Consider the following 13,566-nt stretch of genomic DNA (forward strand, 5'->3'; position numbering starts at 1 on the left):
AGTGGGGGGCAGAGGCAGAAGGAGGGGGAGAAGCAGGCTTCCCGCTGAGCAGGGAGCCCTACCTGGGACTCACCCCAGGACCCTGGGGTCATGACCTGAGCCGAAGGCAGACGCCTAACGACTGAACCACCCAGGTGCCCCAAACTTTGCTGTCTTTAAAATCATATTTTTTGGGGGCGCCTGGGTGGCTCAGTCGTTAGGCGTCTGCCTTCGGCTCAGGTCATGGTCCCAGGGTCCTGGGATCAAGCCCCGCATCGGGCTCCCTGCTCCGCGGGAGGCCTGCTTCTCCCCCTCCCTCTCCCACTCCCCCTGCTTGTGTTCCGTCTCTCGCTGTGTCTCTCTCTGTCAAATAAATAAAATCTTTAATAAATAAATAAATAAATAAAATCATATTTTTTTAGTGCCTGTGCGATTCATCCAAATTGTTATGTCTGTCTATACTGCAGTGGGGAATAGTAATTTGTTGTTGCTAGCACTTGAGAGCATTATCTTAAGAACTCCCATCACTGAGCTGTCAAAGCCCTGCCTTCGCTGCAAAGTTCCCTTCCTCTTGTGTTGAAACTGGTATCGTTTCCTGACACGAACCAGTCCTCACACGAGTGAGGCTCAAGCGTTGATCTGAGAAGGGGAGGTCATGGAAATTTCTCCAGTTATTTGAGGAGAAGCTTTTCTGTAACTGCAGACATTCTAGTGTGGGTCCTGCCATTCCTTTCTATGAAGAACACTTTATTCTGAGGGAGATGATCCCCAGAACACCCATGGCAGAGGCCTCACCTCCATCACAGACTTCCTGAGGCTCGGGGCTATTCCTAGACAAAGTTGTGCACTTGCAGTGACAAGCATGGTGTGGGTTTTGAGGAGTTAGCTCAAAGTTGACAGAAAACAACAATTCGTTTCTTTCTTTCGTGTTTTCCTTCTGAATGTGGCCGTTCATACCTTGAGCATCTCTGCCTGGTTAGTCAGCTCAGCCCATCTAGTCTAAAATATTTCTTTCTTTGAGAAACCTTTCGACACCCCTCCCTCCCAGACAATAAATGGCTTGGTTTTCCATTCTCGGAGCAAGTGCATGCGTTCTTACTGTGTGCGTGAAGGGAGCTTTGGTCACATTTGGTGAGGGTTGATTGTTTCCCTATTTCTAGCCCCCTTCTAGATCATGCACTTCTTGAGGGCAGAGGCTCTTTGGTGCCACCCTCAGATCCCTCAGCGGTCTCCCCTGGTGCCTGGCACCACGTCTTGAATCAATGCTGGCTGAATGGATGGAGAGGCCTGTGAACACATTTTTGTTCCAAAAAGCAAAGCTCTCATGTTCTCAGATGGGGCAGGCTCCTTCCTGTGCTTCTGGTCGTCGCAACATCAGTATTTATGAGGCCGTCCGTCCCGGGTTAGGACTTGCACCTGACTGATATCTAGAATGACTTTTGATTAGGACTGGCGTGTTTCCTCACTGACTCTTGCCAGGGTCATGACGAGGCAGCCTCCACCCATGCCGTCTGGGATGACACATTGGCCTCTGTTGTCATTGGCCTTCCTGTAGTAACTGCCCCACAGAGAGAGAAGCTGTCTACAGCCTCACTCTCACGTGGGACCTTGCCAACTAGTCCTCTTTCTACAAGGACATCAGAACAGCAAATTTCAGGAAATGAGAAAAGCAGGCAGGGATTTCTAAAAAAGAAAAAGAAAAAAAGTCGTGAAATCTGTATTTTTTGAATAAGTAACACATTCACACGGTGCAAAACTCATAAAGGTACACAAAGTTCTGTGCGGTGGTTTCCCACCCAGCTCCACTCGGCAGCCGACCAGTGCCCCTCCCTGGAGGAAACCGTATCTATATGTGACTGTGTATCTGGATGGCTCCGTGGTCCTCGATCTTTACTTTTTCTGGATGTTTCTCTCGTTCCTCCATAACAATGTTCTTCTCATCCTGGCAAATGTTGCGGATCAGCTGACAGCGTGTCTGTGCTACAAGAATATTGGATGAAGTCGGGGCGTATAGCATCTCTATTTGATTGTGAATTAGATGCATTTTCATTCACTTACGTTCTTGTTCTTCTAAGATAAGCCAAGAAGTGCTGATTGTCGCATCGGCCTCACTCATGCGGTCTTCTGTGCATGAACCATTGCTTCCATCTGTCCTGCTGCCAGCTCAGGATGGTTTAGAGCTCACTCACACATTTTGCAGGGGACGGTTGTGCAAGAAATGTCGATATTTTCCAACACTTTTTTGGCCTCTTCAATGGTTTCTTCTTTTGGCTTCCGCGAGGCCCTGCCTCACCCCTGTCCTCAGCCCTACCAGTACACACCCACCCACATGTGCTTTGGGGCCTCTCTGCCCCTCTCTTCCCGGAACGCCTGGAAAGGAGAAAAGGACCGAAAGGAAGAAGCCTGGCTTCCTCAGGCAGCCGTCTTTTGGCTTTAGCTGAGGGTTGCTTGTAGGTGTGGAGTTTGCAGATGATCTCTCGCTCCTTCTTTCCCTCCCTGACAGCTGTGGAGGGTCCACCTGCTTTTCCTCATGCACTCTGGGGCCCTGACTGCTCAGAGTCCAGGGGCCTTGGAGCCGCTTCCCTCCGGCTTCCTCCCGCCTCTAGATGCTTAGCCAGCGCTCAGTCAAGTGGCAGCCCCCCGCAGGCCTCCGGGGGCCAGTGGCCAGTGATTAAGTAGCCAGGTCTTTAGCTGACTCCATCCTTGTTTGTCAGAACTCTGCTGCAAGTTATTTTGGTCTCTGTGACTTGTGGCTGCACCATGATTAGGGTTTGATTACTATCACCAAAGTGACTAAAAGATGAAAATAGAAGCCACAACAGGAAATAAACAACTGCAAATGAGAGATTTTATTCCATATTCCCTGCCAGCAAGTGATTAGAATCAAACTCATTCACAATAGTTTGGTGAACTCCTAAACTTTTTTTTTTTTTTAAAGGATCAGAATGGTTTGAAACGGGGTGCTTGTCAGTCTCATTTGCGCCCGTGGAAAGGAAAGGAACTCCCTTTCTAGGCACACCAGCCAGCCAGGAGTTCCTCCACGGCCCCGGCTTCTTTCTTGGAAAGGAAAGGAACAAGAATGCAGTGGGGTGGGGCTGGCTCTCAGGAAAGCTCGGGATGTTAACTGATTCAGGGGATGCCAGGGAGCCATAAAGCAGCACCAATCATTGTAGCGACTTGCCCAGCATCCCACCCATCATCTACCTAGGGTAGTAAAATGGAGGAAAGCCATGTACAGAGGGTAAGATAGAGGTGACGCCTGAATGAAAACACCCACAATTACACTCTATGGGAACATAGCTCTACAAGTATATGCATGTTCTACTCAGACAAGCCGTGACGTCAGATTCGGCTCCTGAAACACCCACTAAGCCTACCTGCCCTGTGTGTGTGCTCTGGCCTCTCATCACAAAGTATTAGCACCATTGGCCAGATTTCTAAAAGAGTCTTCACATTCTCCATTTAGCCAAGATGCTTAATTAGAATGATGACATTTGATTTCTCTATTTATGTCTTCTTGTCACTTTGCAGCCTCGCCTAGCCTCTCTTGAAAAGCAAAGATCTTCTAGCGAGGCCCAGAGCAGAGAGAGGGAATGGGACCCTGAGAGGGCAGGAAATTGGCCCAGAAAGCTTTTTAATCCCTGCCAAGTGAGGATCCCCACTGGTGCAAGTTATTTCACCGGTGAGGGCAGAGCCCCAGCCTGGAATCAGGTTTTCTGACTTCCAGTCTGGGATTCTTAATAAGCCTTTCTAAGGTGAGTATATTATACATTTCCCAGAAATCTTATTTCTGTCTCTTTTGTCTTTCCCACCTATGATGATGGGATCACCCAGAGCCAAAGCTCCCCTTCGACCACCATTTCCTCCTGGGCTTTCTTGGCTGCTGTCTTTGCAGGGTGCTTCTTTACAAAGCCTCCCCCCTCTCAACACACACACAGTCTCAATGCCATTTTCAACAGGCAACATTTTTATTTACAACAAAATTATGACCTTATACAATTGCAGCTATGTGGCCTTACAAAGTCAATATTTAGAATGCCTGCTTCTGCCCTGTCCTACACACATTTCTGCCCTGTTTGGCACCCCGTGTCTTATTGTCAATAAGCTTCAGGGCTCCCTCGCCTGGAGATGATCGTGTAATCAATGTTGCTGATTTTCTCTCACATTTTTACCTCCAAGGTGCTTTTGTTAGATTTGGGGGCAGTGATCCAAATGCCCCTTTGCGAAGTCCTCCATTGATTCCTGTGTTTATTAAGCATGTACTGTTAAGTCATAGCCTCTGAAGTTGCTGGAGGGGAGGGGGGCTGTAAAGCTAAGATTCATCCGTCCCTTTTCCAAGAACGTATAACTTAGCTGGGACAATGAAAATAGTACATTTCACCTGTTATAAAAATTCATCGTTCATCTCATCTCCATGAGTTTCATTATTGTCCTGATATCACAACTGTAAATGACTTTAAAATTTTTTTATTTCACTGAATAATTCGTGAGGTTGGATCACCATGCCAACGAGTGGCCTCGTCAATAGTGATGTGTATATATTTAAATCGTTTCGTCTCTCAGGACCATCAGCTTTCACGAAACAAACGCATTTTGGTCCTGTGCCCTACCGAGGGCCTGACCCACTTCCTTGAAGTAACCTGCCAGCTGGGTCTAGCCTTCTCCCGAACCCGGGGTCAGCGGATAAACTCTATGACCCTAAGCACGTTGAAGGCTACGGGGCCGAGAAGGGCGCAGAAACAGGCCGTGCATGCATATGCATGCCCTAGGCAGGTCTGCACGGAAAGGTAACCTTCGCGCGCCGGGAGGCGGGGTGCCGGAGGTCTTCCGGGCTCCGGAGGAAACCTGCCGGCGGCTGGCCCGAGCGCCACCCCCCCCGCCCCCGCCCCTTCTCCCGCCAGGATGCTGCCCCTCGCAGCTCGTCAGCGGGCCAAATGCATTCCAGAGCTGTGCACAAGACACACTTCTCCAGGCAGTCCTAGAAACCCGAGCCCGGAGCGGGAGAGGGCGGGAGGGAGCGCGCGGCCGCCGCTGAGGTCACATTCGCGCCGCCTCCCCGCCCTCGGCGGCCCGGCTGTTCCCTCCAGCGCACACTTCCCAGGGCCTCGGTCCAGTCCGGTGTAAATGTCTTTTAAACGGAGACAGCGCTCTCCTCCCCCTTTCCTCCCGCGCGGCCAGGGGATCCGCCGCCAGGGCCTCTAAAACAAAACGAATGAATGAAGCGCTACGGCGAGCGCGCGCGGGACAGCCACTGCGAAGCTCCCGGGGCTGGGTCTAAATCGGGCCACCGACCGGTTCGTTCCGCTCCAAAACCCGCCGGCAAAGCCCGCTCGGCGCTTTTGGGTCTTCCCATTTCTCCTCCGATCTGCCAGGTCTTAGTCGATTCTGGGAGCTGCTCAGCTCCCCACCTTTACCCGCCTACCCCCTTCCCAGGGGTCCCCCATCTGCAGACCCGGGAGGGGGTGGCGGTGGCGGGGGGGGCGGGGGGAGAAATAGCTTTTAGAAACCCGATCTGTTGTTTGCGAAACACAATCGCCTTTTTTTTTTTTTAAAGCGACAGGGTGTCTAGACGGCCACGTGACGAGGCCGGAGCCGGGCGCGCCACTGCGCAGTGGAACCAGCAGAGCAGAGGGCCCGAGGCGGGGGGGGGGGGGGGAGCGGGGGGGGGAGCGGGGGGCGGGGAGGAGGCGGCGGCGGCGGCGGCTGGGGGCGGGGGAGCGAAGGGGGTGGAAGGGGGAGGGAAGGGGGCGGGGGCGGGAGGCCTTGAGGGAGGCGGCGAGCCGCGGGCACACTCGCTCACTCGCTCGGCGCACGGAGCACACAGTCCCCGAGCCGCGCCAGCCGAGCCAGCCGGGCGCCGTGCTCGGTCCGCTCGCCGCGCGGGAGAGAGCTGCCGGAGACAGAGCCAGCCCGCCGGCGCCGAGCTGCCGAGCGTCCGGCCCGGGAGACCCTGAGTGCGGCGCGGCGAGCCCCCGGCGGCGGCAGAAGGACCCGAGCGCCAGGAGAGGGCGGACAGGGGACAAGGAGGCTCCCGGGCGCGACGAGGAGAGTCTCGGTGGAGGAGGCGGCGTGAGGACACCCGGGCCTCCTTTGCCGCCGCAGCCGGGTCGCGGCGAGCAGCTCCTGCGGGGAGTCCCGGCGGCCAGCCGCGGCCAGGGGAGGGGGCGCCGGCGGCCCCCGCATTAGTGAGCAGCTTGCGCCCAGGAGGGCGAGAGCGCGCGACCCGCCAGGGGCCCGCCGCCGCCGCCGCCGCCGCCGCGCCGCCCTCCCCCGCGCTGTCAGCCCCGCCGGGCGCAGCCGCCGCCGCAGCATCTTCTGCCCCTGCGCCCCCGCCAGCCCCGAGGAAGTCCCCGCCGAGGACCGGGGCCCCCGGGAGCGCAGGAGGAAAGAACAGACTCCCCTAAAACACCCAGATGCCGAGGATTGAAGCAGCCTAGCCAGAGCTTTCTGTGGATTAAAAAAATACACGATTTTTTTTTTCCTTGGCAGAAGAAAAGGAGAGGAAGATCAGCGGGGCTCTGCAAGGAAAAAAGGGGGATGTAACTCGTGGATACGTTTTCTTCCACCCCCCAAACGTCTTGTTCTACTTTGTAAACATTTTCTTTTTTTAAACCCCAGGTCCAGCCGGACACCCCCAGACCTCCGGGGGTGCGAGGAGGTGGTGTTTTTAATTTTGGGCTTTGCATATTTGGTTCTTAGATTTTTGAGAGCTGTCTTAACATCTCATGTGGGGTGAAGTCCACTCGGCCCCCTCCCCCGAGTCTTCGTGTGCACGGAATTCGAGGAGATCCGGTTACTAAGGATATAGAGGAAAAAAATAAATCGCGTGCCTGCTTTTTTTTTTTTTTTAATTGCCTGTTCTCCCCACCCCCAAATTAAGTTGCTTAGCAAGGGGGAAAGAGGCTTTTTCCTCCCTCCAGCAGCCCAGCCGAACGCCTTTCGTTTTTTGCCCCCGCGGATCTTCCATGTAGGAAGCCGAGGCTGGCGAGCCCGACACTCGGGAGCCGCTGCGGGGGGGCCTCTTTTTTGGGAGGCGCCGACCGGGGCAGGCTTAGCCGCCCGCAGGGAAGCGGCGGCCGCGTTCCTCCGGGGTGCGCCGGGGCCCGAGAGCCGCGCACGGCGCGGGCCGCGCGGGGTGGGGCAGCCAGAGCGCAGGCCCCCGAGCCCCGGCGGGCGCCCCCGGGCCCCCGCGCGCGCCCCGGCCTCCGGGAGACTGGCGCATGCCACGGAGCGCCCCTTGGGCCGCCGCCGCTCCTGCCCGGGCCCCTGCTGCTGCTGCTGTCGCCTGCGCCTGCTGCCCCAACTCGGCGCCCGACTTCTTCATGGTGTGCGGAGGTCATGTTCGCTCCTTAGCCGGCAAACGACTTTTCTCCTCGCCTCCTCGCCCCGCATGTTCAGGACCAAACGATCTGCGCTCGTCCGGCGTCTCTGGAGGAGCCGTGCGCCCGGCGGCGAGGACGAGGAGGAGGGCGCGGGGGGAGGCGGAGGAGGAGGCGAGGTGCGGGGAGAAGGGGCGACGGACGGCCGGGCGCATGGGGCCGGTGGCGGCGGCTCGGGCAGGGCTGGCTGCTGCCTGGGCAAGGCGGTCCGAGGTGCCAAAGGTCACCACCATCCCCACCCCCCAGCCACGGGCGCCGGCGCGGCCGGGGGCGCCGAGGCGGATCTGAAGGCGCTCACGCACTCGGTGCTCAAGAAACTGAAGGAACGGCAGTTGGAGCTGCTGCTCCAGGCCGTGGAGTCCCGCGGCGGTACGCGCACCGCGTGCCTCCTGCTGCCCGGCCGCCTGGACTGCAGGCTGGGCCTGGGGGCGCCCGCCGGCTCGCAGCCCGCGCAGCCGCCCTCGTCCTACTCGCTCCCCCTCCTGCTGTGCAAAGTGTTCAGGTGGCCGGATCTCAGGCATTCCTCGGAAGTCAAGAGGCTGTGTTGCTGTGAATCTTACGGGAAGATCAACCCCGAGCTGGTGTGCTGCAACCCTCATCACCTTAGCCGACTCTGCGAACTAGGTAAGAAGTTGTTCCGCGCTCACCCGGTTCTTTTCCCTTCTCCTGACGCTCTGGTGGTGGAAGAACCCCCTTTCCCCCCGGGGCTGTGTGTGTGTGTGTGTGTGTGTGTGTGTGTATGTGTGTGCGCGCGCGCGCGCGCAGCCACCTCGGGGAGGGGTATACATCCCCTCCTGGGAAGAGACTTTGGGGACAAAAGTAGAGAAAGGACACAGGGAGACTGCAAGGGCATTCCCTGGGGGTTCCCTTCCAGGTCTTTCTCGTTTGATGCCTCTAGGTGGGCTGTGGGCACTACTCAGGCACACACTCCACAGACACGCAGTTAAAAATGAGTTGCCTTCATTTCCACAGCAGCTAGGGGGTGCGGAGAGAAGTGGGGGTCACGCCTCCCGTGCACCCGGAAAAGCGTTGAGGTGTGTGGCCGAGTTGGATTCGGTCCAAGCCCGCCAAGGAAGGTTGGGAGAAGCGAGTCGTAAAGGCTGGAAGTGTCTGTGCCTTCAGTAAATAAGGAGAGTCACGTCGGGATACTCCCTGGCCGCGCAGCCCTGGGGTCTTGGGGCAGAGAGGGGTAGGATGGGAGGCCCAACTGGGTATCTTCTCTCAAGTCCGCCAGCCAGGATGGAAAAGAGCCAGCGGTCAGAAGTCGGGTGTCCCCAACTTCTTCCTTTCTTCCAGTACAGTAAAGCACAGACTTGACTCCAGGATGGTCTGTCCCCAGCTCCTCCGAGCCTTCCCTGGTCGCCCCTTACTGCGCCGGGGCCTGGGCTTCGCTTCTGAGACCCCAGCCTCCCTCGCTCGATCCTGTCTCAGCCTCCTCCCCCGCTTCCCGTTTCTCCAAGTCTCTGTGCGCGGCGGGGGATGTGCCTCGGGCTCCCGCAGATCCTCCCAAGTTCACCAGCGCACTTGGGGCGCGTCCCCCGGGTGGGCTGGGAAAAGGGGATCCCCGAGTTTCTGCGCTGGTGTGCGGCGGCGGGGGGGGGCGGGGCGCGGGGGGGAATTGCGCCCCCGGCTGGGGGGTGCGGCGGGAGCGGGCTCTGAAGGGTCGGGGGACAGGGAGGGGGCTTTGTCGCTCCCCGCCCCGTGAACTGGGAAGTGCGCGGCCCGGGCCGAGCCGGTGCTTTCCAGCGGGGCCGGCGGAGCGCGGCGGCGGCGGCGGCGGCTGCAGACGTGGAGGAGCGGAGCGGCGAGGCTGGCGCCAGGCGGCCTCTTTTGTTTATCTGACAGCTAAATATCAAGGCAATCACCGCCTCGCGGCCCTGCCTCCAACCCCCACAGCTAAGACAAACAGTTGGGCTAAAAGAATGCCTCTGTTATCATAAGTTTCTATCTCTCTTTCTCATGGCTCGGCCTTTATTTTCTCTTACTTTTTTAATTCCAGAGTCTCCCCCTCCTCCTTACTCCAGATACCCGATGGATTTTCTCAAACCAACTGGTGAGTGGATGATTTTTAAAAATACCCTTCCTATCAAGTTAGAAACGGAGCCTCGAGAACGCGGATTTTTAAGTCGAGGCAGCGGCTTTGGGGAGGCGCTGGGCTTGCCCCGAGGTGATTTCTGGGCTTCCTCTGTTGGAAGTTTGGTGGATTTTTCTGTTTTTGTTGTGGCTGGAGAGGGAGGTGTGTGCGTGCGTGCGTGCGTGTGTGGCTCGCTCTCTCTAGATTTTCTTTTTTGCAGAGGTGTTCCTAGATGATCTTTACGTTTTGTTCCTTTTCTTTTTTTATTAATGTATTTTCACTCTCACCAGAGTTGGCTCAGCCTTACCATGTGGAATTTGATCCACGCAGAGTGTCTCAGGCGCCAGATAGGACAGGTTGATGGGAAAATGCAGAGACTTTGTGCCAGCGAGTCAGTGAGAAGAGTGGATAATTCGATGAGAGGGAAGACAGTTTCAAAGGTGCAGAGAAGGCTTTGGTTGGAAGTAAGAGGTTAGAAGATTTAAGAAGTCAAGGCAGTGGAAGCAGAGGACACCTGCAAGTCACATCGGCCCTGGGTTTTCTCAGAATTCTTGGTAGGGACTACACAAGTTTTGAGCATAGCTCTGCCTGCCTGTTGCTTTGTCACTGGGTGGCGTGGAGCCAGAGCAAAAGCCCATTTGAGACTGGTACCAGCCCTGTTGTCCTCTGCTTTCAGCTGCTGGCTGGCAGGGCAGGGGCTCACCCTCTGGAGCCCGCAGGGCTGGGGGGCAGCGGGGCAGCGAATCTGGGGCTTGGGAGTGCCAACCCAGATGGGCCCCGGTGCTCTAGAGCCCCTTCTTCCACAGTGGGGGCCGGGTGGGGTATTCACCAGCTGAAAAGTACTGATTGTAACTTCCGGCCTTCAGGCCCACCTACTGGTACCTGAAGAATGCAAACCCTTGTTACATTTTTGTTTTGCCAAGGTTCTGGGCGCAGGAGACGTGAAGGGTTGGGCCCCATTTCTCTCTTGGAATTCCACAAGTCCTTCCGCCTCATGAGTTTTGGCTGTTGGGCCTTTCCCCCCACTAATTAAAAGTTCTGCTGGGGCGTTGTCATAAATTAAATACTTTAATGAACGGTGTAACCGAAGCCCGCGCTGTGCAGCCAGCCCTCCCGGGACTCCGCCGCTCCCTGAAGTCGGGAGGCGTTGCTGTCTGCCTGGTGCCCGTCTAATAAGTGCCTGCAAAGCATGTGATATTTTGCTTTCGATTTACAAAACACCAGATAAATGGTCATTAATGAGGAGATAACCGGCTCTCTGTATTTGTAACAAACGTTAACTGAAGTCACAGCGCTCTGTTTTCTCAAAGAATGTAGATTGACTGGGCTTTGACATCCGAGACCCAGGGGTTCTTTCATGAGCTTCGTCCTACAAGGGGCCATCTCTGCCCTGTTCTGGTTTTAACTTCTGTATCCTTCCCATCTGGAGGGGTTCCTTAACCGAGAGAAAGACCAGTCAACTACCTTGGCCCCAGGAGTCAAGATTGCTGGAGGGGTCAATAAATGCTCCCAGAAACCTCTTAAAAGCAAAGAAAGGGAGAGCCACGCTGTCTTGGGTCTCCTGCCGAGACACCAGGATAAATCCGTTCACGGGATGCAGGCAGTCCTTTTGCTGGGCCAGGACCTCATTTTCAGTGAGTGGAGTGATAGATTTATTCATTAGCAAGTGTTGACATTAGGTAGCAAAATGTGTGTAAACAGAGAAGCCACAAAGACAGGAATGTGCCATTTCCACGGGGGGGGGGGTTTCCAGATCAGCCAATAGGAAGTGATTAACCTGCCAATCGGAAACTCAAACAGCTGGTTACTCACCCAAAACGTTTTGTTTAAAACAAAACAAAAGAAAGAAAAGGAATGTAAAAAGGCGCTGTTGTGTAGGGACAGGAGGTGGTAACAGGCGAAGTCCCCCCATGGAAGAACTGTCCTCACACCCTGGCGACTGGCCAGGTCTGGGAATGGTGGGGCTGGGGACAGGGGAGGGGCTGGGGCTTTGAGGTTACACACACAGGTGGGATGCTGCCCCAGGTTTTCCTCTTAACCTTCCGTATGGAAGGAGAGTGCTGGGCTGGGGAATTGAGATCAGCTGCTCGTGTTCTTAAGCGTCTGAGCCTTAGGGTGGATTTTTGGTCTTGGGTAACTAGATGAGAACCAGTCGCAAGGTTTTACAATGGACAACTGTTAAAATCTTAACCAGTCGCACAACTCAGGGAATCCCTTCTGGGAAGTCTCCAGCTCTGGAAGAGGTGGTGGGAAGGGACCTGGGGCCTGGTACCTCTGCAGCCTTTGGAGGAACTCCGGGGCTTAAAGCTGGGAGCTCTCATTTTGCTGTGGTTCAAGCCATCCCGCGGTAGCCTCTGGTAGGGCCTGAGCTTTGTAGACCTGGGTGCTGGGTGGTCCCAAACCAGCAGGAACTTCAGGAGAGAGTTAGACATAACTGAACCTAGGGGCAAGGTGACAGCTGGGACTTGGGGCGGCTATTCGAAGTCAAGAAGACTCCCTCCCCTTCCACAAGGGATATAAGAACATGCTGTTTCAAAGTAGAAGTCGGTGTATGGATGCTGAGGGGACTCCTCTGTGGGCTCTGCTCCCTGTGTCCTCCGTATCTGACGGTGTAGACGGCTTGAGTGGCTGGCGGTGGGAGGGGTGTTGCTGGAAACACTCCTTGAGTAGGCTGGGGCCCAGGTGATCAGTACCCATTTGCTGGATCAAGCCTCCGAAGCATAGTTGAGAAGTCTGGGATCTGGCCCTGTTTTTACCTCTTAACTCACGCTTCTTAACTATTCTGAACCTCCTTAAGTCCAGATGATCAAAGAGTTAAAAGAGTGAGATGATTCATTTGCTCATTAATTGGTTCATTCATTCATTCTACGGGCCTGATGATGTGCCTGCCTAAAAATGTGAATGATTCCAATGTGGTGGATCGTGCTGTACCCAGGGTTCGTCTGAGTTGCGGTTGGGGCCAGAGCTGGGACATTGAGGGTAAGGTTGTGGTTGGGGGAGCGGGGATGGGGTTCCTCGGGCCCTGGTGCCACTTAAGAAGCTCAGAACTAAGTTGACAGAACATCCGGGCTCTCCTGGAACCATTTCTTTCTTGGTAAGAGAAGTGGGATCCCCAGCTCCCTCACCTTGTACCCCCTCTGAACAGCTCATTCCTTGGCTGGTCCCCAGGTTTGTGTCTTTGAAGGACTGTTTTCCTTCCAGAGAACCCAGCACTTAACTGGGCGCTTGGTAATGTTTAACGATGGATGAGAGCCAGGAATGGCCTAGAACTTCTGTGTGTGTGCAGCCTGGGCTCTGGAGAGCCAGTGACACAAGGTGGAGGCTGAGACACTAACTTTGGAGGTCTATCTCCCTGGAGCTTTTTAGTGCGTGAGGGATGGAGGTGTGGCCTCTTTGACCTTTATGAGCCTGGTGGTATAGCTCGAGGCCAGACTGGATGCTGGGACTGTCTCGGCCTGACTACGGACTGGGGATGCCTGGGGATGCCTGGGGATGCCTGGGGAGGGAGAGCTGTGGGATGGGCGAGATGAGCACTGAACTCTTGGGCATGGCCCAGCTCACTGGGTGGCCCCTTGGGCTGTCAGTGACGCCTCAGTTTACCCGGGTGTGGGTTGAACAGGTATATTTTGCTACTTCACAGGGGTGGTAGGGAGGCCTAATTAATGTTTGTAAATCCCTCCTGAGATCAAAGGCTCTGCAGAAGGGCAGAGCACCATTTCATAAAAATGCTTGTGGTTGCCAGTGAGGAGCTGGCTTACCTTTGATCTGAGCCGGGCTGACACCCTGAATGTGGTCCCAGCTCTGCCCCGAGATGCTGGGCCCTTCCTTTGAAACACACACACACTTGGCCTCTGGGATTCAGCCAGCCAAAGCTGGAGGAAGGCGGGGGGCCGTGGCTGTGTATCAGTCATCATGTTTAACGTGGGGGTGTGTTCCGCTTGTGTGGGTAGGTAAAACCTATCTCTAGAACATGGTGAAGGCCATCAAAGTAGTTTAGAAAGTGCAGGGTTTACACCAGTTAACAAGCGGCTCCATTTCCTGCTCCCCCTATTGTTTTGCATTTGATTAAGTGTATCCTGTAAAACTGTATATTCCTGTTAGGAATTACACTTTACCCTGATAAAATGAGATTAC

At 55.5% G+C, this 13,566-nt stretch overlaps 1 protein-coding gene across 2 annotated transcripts in view; it reads left to right on the forward strand.

Annotated features, from left to right (window-relative positions):
* Positions 1-6,224: 6,224 nt before the first annotated feature.
* The window catches only part of SMAD7 (SMAD family member 7), a 30,662-nt gene continuing 23,320 nt past the window's right edge, over positions 6,225-13,566 (forward strand). For both annotated transcript variants that reach the window (XM_028098337.2, XM_028098336.2), the window contains exons 1-2: positions 6,225-7,982; positions 9,358-9,411. In XM_028098337.2, the coding sequence (XP_027954138.1) occupies positions 7,370-7,982; positions 9,358-9,411 (667 nt within the window). In that variant the 5' untranslated portion in view covers positions 6,225-7,369. The remainder of the gene's footprint in view (positions 7,983-9,357; positions 9,412-13,566) is intronic.

This window comes from Eumetopias jubatus, unplaced genomic scaffold (genome assembly GCF_037043125.1).
Source record: "Eumetopias jubatus isolate StellerSeaLion01/CBP00866 unplaced genomic scaffold, mEumJub1_p1.0 scaffold_16, whole genome shotgun sequence".
Taxonomy (NCBI): domain Eukaryota; kingdom Metazoa; phylum Chordata; class Mammalia; order Carnivora; family Otariidae; genus Eumetopias; species Eumetopias jubatus.